The 7,385-nt window shown below is 52.3% G+C and overlaps 1 protein-coding gene across 1 annotated transcript; it reads right to left on the bottom strand.

Moving 5' to 3' along the window:
- Positions 1 to 2,933: 2,933 nt before the first annotated feature.
- Positions 2,934 to 6,409, bottom strand: LOC103638409 (cellulose synthase-like protein D5). Its single transcript, XM_008661335.2, has 3 exons — positions 5,946 to 6,409; positions 5,050 to 5,857; positions 2,934 to 4,959 (listed from the first exon to the last, which is right to left on the bottom strand). The coding sequence occupies exons 1-3, from the start codon at positions 6,392 to 6,394 to the stop codon at positions 3,229 to 3,231; spliced, it is 2,988 nt and encodes a 995-aa protein (XP_008659557.1). The 5' UTR covers positions 6,395 to 6,409; the 3' UTR covers positions 2,934 to 3,228.
- Between the last annotated feature and the right edge of the window lie 976 nt (positions 6,410 to 7,385).

Raw genomic sequence — 7,385 nt, 5'->3', positions numbered from 1 at the left:
TTATGAACTCATAGAATATGACTTGACCTATGAACCATTGAAATCTATGAGAGGCGAGGTCGTAGCGGATTTTATTGTAGAACATCGGATTAATGATACTCATAAACTAGACATGTCATACCTCACTATTACTCCTTGGACTTTATATTTTGATGGATCGGTTTGCAATGAAGGGCAAGGAATTGGCATAGTACTTGTTTCGCCAAGTGATGTCTCCTTCGACTTTTCTAGCCGATTGAAAACTTATTGCACTAACAATCAAGCGAATATGAGGCCCTTTTGTTCGGTTTGAAACTTTTAAATTGTATGGGAGTAAAACATGTGAAAGTATTTGGTGATTCTCAGCTGGTTGTCCAACAGGTGTTAGAAGAATATCAATGTTTTGATGGTACTCTAAATAGTTACCTTGAAAAATGTTGGGGCATAATTCATTCTTTTGACGAATTCAGTATTCGACATATCTCTAGAGTTGAGAATCATAGAACCAACAATTTGGCACAAGACGCATCAGGTTATCGGATAAAGCGAGGGAGATTTCACAACACTGAAAACCTGATAACCGGTGCAGGGCCAATTCCCTAGGTCGTGGACCGTCCTAGTAGAGACTCCGGACTGTCCGAAATTACCAGGAAAGTTCTCCTAATTGATTTGGTTGATGATAAAGCCGATGCAAGTGATTGGAGGACGCCCATAACTAATTATTTACGAAATCCCAATATCAGGACAGATAAGAACATTCAGCGTACAGCTTTCAAGTATGTTTTAATGAATGATGAACTCTACCACCGAACAGTCAACGACGTCCTGCTTAAGTGCTTGGACCCAGATGATGCTATATTAGCCATGGCCGAAGTACATGAAGGAATTTGTGGTACCCATCAATCGGCTCCAAAGATGAAGTGATTGTTGCGAAGGTCTGGTTTTTATTGGCCTAACATGATAGTTGATTGTTTCAAGTACTACAAAGGGTGCCAAGTGTGTCAAAAATTCGGCGACCTACAGTTGGTCCCTGCAGCCGAATTACATCCTATCATCAAGCCTTGGCCTTTCAGAGGATGGGGATTAGACTTTATAGGAGAAATTCATCCTTCATCATCAAAGGGGCATCGGTTCGTGTTAGTTGCCACTGATTACTTTGCCAAATGGACTGAAGTCGTTGCTCTGAAGAACATGACACACAAGGAGGTAATTGAGTTCATAATTTATCATATCATTCATAGATTCGGCATTTCCCAGACCTTAACTACAGATCAAGGAACTTCTTTTATGTCAAAAGAGGTACGTGAATTTACTGAATTATATAGAATTAAGTTGCTTAATTCATCGCCATATTATGCTCAGGCCAATGGACAGGCCGAGTCTAGTAATAGGACATTGATTAACTTGATAAAAAAGAAGATATCTGATAATCCTAAGCATTGGCATAAGATTTTGTCCGAAGCTTTATGGGCTCACAGAATATCTAAACATAGTGCTACTAAAGTATCTCCTTTTGAGCTGGTCTATGGGCAGGAAGCAGTATTGCCTATGGAAATAAGTTTCAGTGCTGTCAGGTTCGCCAGGCAAAATGATCTAACCGTCATTGATTATTATAATTTAATGATGAATAATATTGATGAGGTGACCGACAAGAGGGTGATAGCTTAGGGAGCAATAGAAAAGGACAAGATCATGGTAGCCAGGGCCTACAACAAGAAGGTCAAAGCAAAGTCATTTCAAGTAGGGGACCTGGTGTGGAATACTATCCTGCCTTTAAGGAATAAAGACCGGAAGTTTGGGAAATGGTCGTCAAGCTGGGAGGGAAGTAAAACAGATAATGTCTCGTAACACCTATCTACTACAAACATTACAAGGCAAGGATTTACCCAAGGCTTTGAATGGGCGTTTTCTCAGACAGTACCACCCTAGTATGTGGCAAGATGCATAAGAGAACCGATGTAATTACATCGAGTTAGTTGCTTTTGGTTTGCTCAGCTCCACCAACATACAGGGGGCATATGTTGGGCACCATTTTGAGCAAGCGGACGGTCCGACCCTAAGGCCGGACGGTCCGCGGTCCGGACGGTCCGCGCCTGTGGGCCGGACGGTCCGCGCATGCGGAGAGCAGTTTAGAGTTCCGAGTTTTGTGCTACGATTGTTAGCTAGATTCGCGGAATTAACTCGGAAATTAGTTTGTAAAGGGTCCAGCCTCTCTCCTCTATAAATAGAGGTATACGGCCGATTTGTAATAATCAATTGAATTTATAACACTTCTATTTCTCATTTATTTCCTTTACAATTAGGAGTAGTTCTAGTCTAGTTCTATTTTAGCCTCTCGATCCCCAAATTCTCCGCTTCTCTTTGACTCTACGTCGATTAGAGGAGTCTAGGTCGGCCTGCCCGAGCCTAGACATCACCTAGGATCTCTCCTCCTCGACGAGGTCCCTCCCGGGAGCGAGATCCAGGCGCCGCCGGCGATCTTCCGCCGCCTCTGCGCACGCGCGGACCGTCCGGCCCCAAGGCGTGGACCGTCCGGCCGTCAGGCAGGAACCCTAGCCTCGTGCTAGGCCGCGGACCGTCCGGCCCCTGGCCGCGGACCGTTCGCCCCTGCGCAGAGAGCACCGCCGCTGGTTCGTGTTGAGTTGGCGCCCTAAAAAGGTGTCAACAGAACCGCTTTTAAAGGTTCCATCTTTAGTAACAGTTATTTACATGAACCGGTACTAAAGTAGAGGCATTCAATAAACAGTTTTATGTAGAAACCGGTACTAAAGTTTATACTTTATACCTTTAGTAATGAATCCTTACATAAACGGTACTAAAGATGATATCTTTAGTAACGGTTCTAGTTAGGAAGCAGTACTTAGTAACGCATATATACAGGAACCGGTCTTAAAGTATATGCTTTAGTACCAGTCTTTGCAAACCATACTAAATTTGCAGGATTTAGTCTCGGATACAGAATACCGGATGAAAATCTGGTACATTAGCCAGTTCTAATCAGTATTGGTTGCTTATATTGAGTAGTAGTTCTTGTACGGTAGTGTCCATCAATCTATCTGTTTTCTAGGCCTTTACAGGTACAGAATGGACTCTTGCCAAGCTAACCTCCTTGATTAATAGACACTATTGGTCAGTAATTAATTAGTACGCGTAAGTAGACATAGTGTTCAGTACAAAAACTAGGCAAATCGTCCAGAAAATTTCAGCTATTCTTTGTTTGGTAATCTCTCGTTGGTGAAGCTTGGATGATCACACATCGACGCCGCCCTGGGTGATCCTGTCGTCGGGCGGGCTGATGGTGATCCAAAGCAGGGAGACGGTGATGGAGATAAGTCCCGCCCAGACGTAGACGAGGGTCGGCGTGCGTCCGCGGCGACCCATGAGCCCCTTGGCGAACGGGTAGTAGTGCGCCAGCACCCAGAAGCTGAAGAACCCGCCGCCCAGAAGCTTGCTGTACTGCGGGATCTCCGCGTACACGGCGCGGGACACACCGACTACGAGCGCAATGATGTTGATACCGATCACTGCCAACGGTGGGATGAAGAGCGACGTCCACTTCACCAGGTACAGCTCCGCGAAGGGGTCATCGTCGTCCTCCGCAGCAGCCTTGGCCGTCAGCGTGAAGGAGATCTCGATGCCCGCGATCACCTTCAGCAAGCCCTGGAGCACGGCCGCCAGGTGGGCCGACGTGCCGCCGATCACCCAGAACTGCTCGTTGCGCCACCACTCCTCCAGCCCGATACCGGACCACTTCACCTCCAGCAGGCACAGCAGCATGAGCGTGATGGTGATGAGCAGGAGGTAGCACAGAAATGTTGGGTCCAGCGTCGCTACGATGAACTGGCCGGAGAAGAGGGACAGCGCCGGCAGGAGGCAGTACATGATGAGGAAGAGGGAGGTGAATGGGTAAATGCCGACATTGAGGTAGGATAGGCGCTGCAGGAACTTGAGCCGCTGGGAGGCCAGCAGCGCGTTGTTCTTGGAGAAGAAGATCTCGACGGACCCTGTCGCCCACCGGAGGACCTGGTGGAGCCGATCAGTGAGGTTGATGGGCGCCGTGCCGCGGAACGCGTCGCGCCGGGTGATGCAGTACACGGAGCGCCACCCGCGGTTGTGCATGCGGTACCCGGTCACCACGTCCTCCGTCACGGAGCCGTAGATCCACCCCACGCGCTGCCCCCACTCGGTGCCGTCCTCGTACCAGCATGAGATCATCGCCACGGACTCCGCCACCGTGGCCGCGTCCAGCGGCGGGCGCGGCATCAGCAACGCTCCTGGCGGCCGCCCGTTCTGGACCGAGGGGTGGTCCTGCAGCGGTCGGCCCTGGTACTCGGCCACGGCGATGGTCTCGATGAACATCTTGGACTTGCCGAACCGCTGCGGTGCCTCGTGGTCAGGGTGCTCCGACAGCGGGCGGAGCTCCTCGGCGGCGCCGGGTGCATGGTGACCGTGCGGGTCGATGGGCACCTTTACCTGGCCGTAGATGCCACGGTACTCGTTGGTGCGCGGCGGGTTGAAGCCGTAAATGGCGTACCGCCGGAAGAGGCAGCCGGTCCCCACGTACATTGGGCCCTGGAGGCCGTCGAGCGCACGCATGTTGCCATCGAAGAAGACGGTGTTGTGGTTGGCGTAGCGGTCGGAGGGGTCGATGCCTTCGAAGCGCTGGGGGAACTGGATGTAGCATATGCGATCACCGCCACGGTCGAGCATGTAGCACATGGCCTCACGGATGGCCATGCAGTTGAAGATGTAATGGTCGCAGTCGAAGTTGAGCATGAAGGGCCCATTGGAGAGGATCGCTGACGCGCGCACCATGGCGTTCATGGCGCCCGCCTTCTTGTTGTGGTCGTACCCCGGACGCTTCTCCCGTGAGAGGTACACGAACATCGGGATGCGCACGTCCACGCCAGTGAAGTCCAAGTACGGGTGCGACCCGGCGTCGCCGTGCACCACGTCGTAGTGCGGGTTCTTGATCATCACCTGACAGTTCAAAATGAATATATCAAGAGATCCAAGGCTGTGCTGTGCCTGTGTGTAAAAGAAATGGACAGTTTTGCTGACTGTGTATACCTGCACGATGCTTGCGTGGTCGCCTTTCGCATGGTCGGGGGCGGAGTCGAGCCAGGTGCCGGGCCAGTGGGTGCCGTCCGCCATCCATGTGGCCTTCACGGTGGAAGCGTCGGCGACAGGGGCATCAGAGGAGGCTGCCGCAGCCTTGTCGCGGGCGATCTTGCGCTCGCGAGCATTCATTGCGTTGGCGCGCCGGCGGATGAGGTCGGCGAGGCCGTTGATGCGGACCTTGAACTCGTCGTACTCGCGCTTAATCCACCGGCGGTCCTTGACAAAATCCGGCCGCTTCTTGCCCTTGGTGGGGTCGCCCTTCTGGTTGAAGTATGCGTCCGGGTTGCGTGGCTCGATCGAGTGCTTGCGGCAGAAGGGCACCCAAACCTTGGCGAACTCGCAGGCCTCCGCCATTGCTTCGAAGGTTAGCAGCGCGCCGCCATCGTCCGAGATGTAGACGAAGAGCTTCTCCACGGGGTACTCCGTGCCGAGGATGGAGAGCAGCGAGTTGGCCGTGGTGAGGGGCGGCTCCTTGTAAGGGTCGGCGGTGGAGATGAAGACGTCGAGCCCGGGGAGGTCGGACCGGCCGGTGGGGTTGGACGGCGTCGGGGACTCGAACTTCTCCCGAAGCGCGCTGAGGTCGACGGCACGGTTGATCGGATTCAGCTTTGGCATCTGATCCAGCAGCCACGAGAAGGCGAACCAGAACTCGCACACGATGGAGATCCCCCACAGCCATAGCGCGTCCAGATTGGGGTTCGTCGCACGCCAGATCAGGAACAGGAACAGCGAGATGAACCGCACCAGCACCAGCAGCCTGCATGCAATGCAGAGCATCCATCCTTGAAATCACGAGCAACTCACGCGCCTTCCGTTGATCGATTTGACGGAGGATAAGATCGAACCTGTAGGGGCTAAGGATGCCGGGAGGGATGGGCACCTTTCGGCTGAGCGGCTTCCACGGCTTGTCAACGAGGTCCTCCATCTTGACGGGATCGCTGCCCACGCCGCCGTCCTCGTCGTCGGCATAGGCGCTGCTGTCCTGCGGCCAGTACGCGTTCCCGATGCCGTACGTGCCCCTTGTCTCGAACAGCCACCGGTTGTGGTCGAAGTCCCCGGTCTGGCTCCGGACAAGCAGCGACTTGGACGGCGCCGGCACGCGCGCCGTGGACAGCCGCCGGTCCATCTTGCCACTGGCTCCCGCCAAGCCGTCGTCCGCGCAGGCACCCCCACGCCGGTTGACGAGCTTAGAGGGCGGCAATGGGAGATCGTCCGGCTTGGTACCACCCGCGCACACGGACAACGGCGCTCCACCACCGACACTGTATGGCTGGTTGTCCGGGGTGGGCGGCATGCGAACGGTGTAGTTGCTGTGACATCCGTATTTTAGGGAGTCCAAACCCCAGCGGCCCAGCCCCTCGTGCATGGTCTAGTTGTGTTTAGACCCGGCCTGGGTTTAGTGAAGCCTGGCCCGTTTTGGGTCCGGCCCGCCAAGCACGGTTACAAAATTGGGTCGTGCCTTCTAAGCCCGCAAGTTCGATTCCATGTTCGAGCCCGACCCGCAGCGGGCCTAAACGGACCGAGCCGGCCCGTTTAGCACGAAAAAGCGGGCCGAAAAGCGGGCTAAGCGGGCCAAAAACGTGTTTTAATGCAAAAAGCGGGTTTAACGGGCTTAAAGGTAAACGGGCCGTGCCGGGCAAGTCCGTCGTGCCTAGTTTCATGTCCGAGCCCGGCCCGCTTATTCGTGTCGGGCCAATCCGGGCCCGCATCGAACCGTGTCTTGTCGGGTTCGGACCGGGCCCAAACAGCGGGCTTCGTGCCGGGCTCTCGAGCCTCGTGCTTATTGGCCATCTATAGTTGTGTTTGTGTCACTCACGAATTTAAAGGATAAAGCCGGTTACGTCTCATATGTGCGACAAATAAGAACAACACATATAATAACAAAGTGCACAGAGATAAATGTCATAAATATCATAAATGTATTTATTACATAACATAAGTCTTACAAAATAAATAATAAATGTAAAATGAATTAAATATTATTTCTCTGGCGCCACAAAACTGACTGAGAGACGTCACCTAGATCAAGTCGAACTCCTCGTTATATGGCTCCTCTTCGACCACCTGCTCTTCACCTATGGGGGTTTTATATATCGCAAGAGTGAGCTCACAAAAGATCATAACTCAACAAGTTGTGGGGAATAATGTGCATGAAATCACCAAAGATGGGAGTTCATGTGAAGTGTAAGGTTGATCAATAAAATAAAGTTTGAAGCTAAGCATTGCTTTTATAAGTTGGTCAAAATTTTATTAGCAGTTACTAAGTGTAAGTAAATACCAAACCA

This window comes from Zea mays, chromosome 9 (genome assembly GCF_902167145.1).
Source record: "Zea mays cultivar B73 chromosome 9, Zm-B73-REFERENCE-NAM-5.0, whole genome shotgun sequence".
Lineage (NCBI taxonomy): Eukaryota > Viridiplantae > Streptophyta > Magnoliopsida > Poales > Poaceae > Zea > Zea mays.
This window is presented reverse-complemented; position numbering and strand designations above follow the sequence as displayed.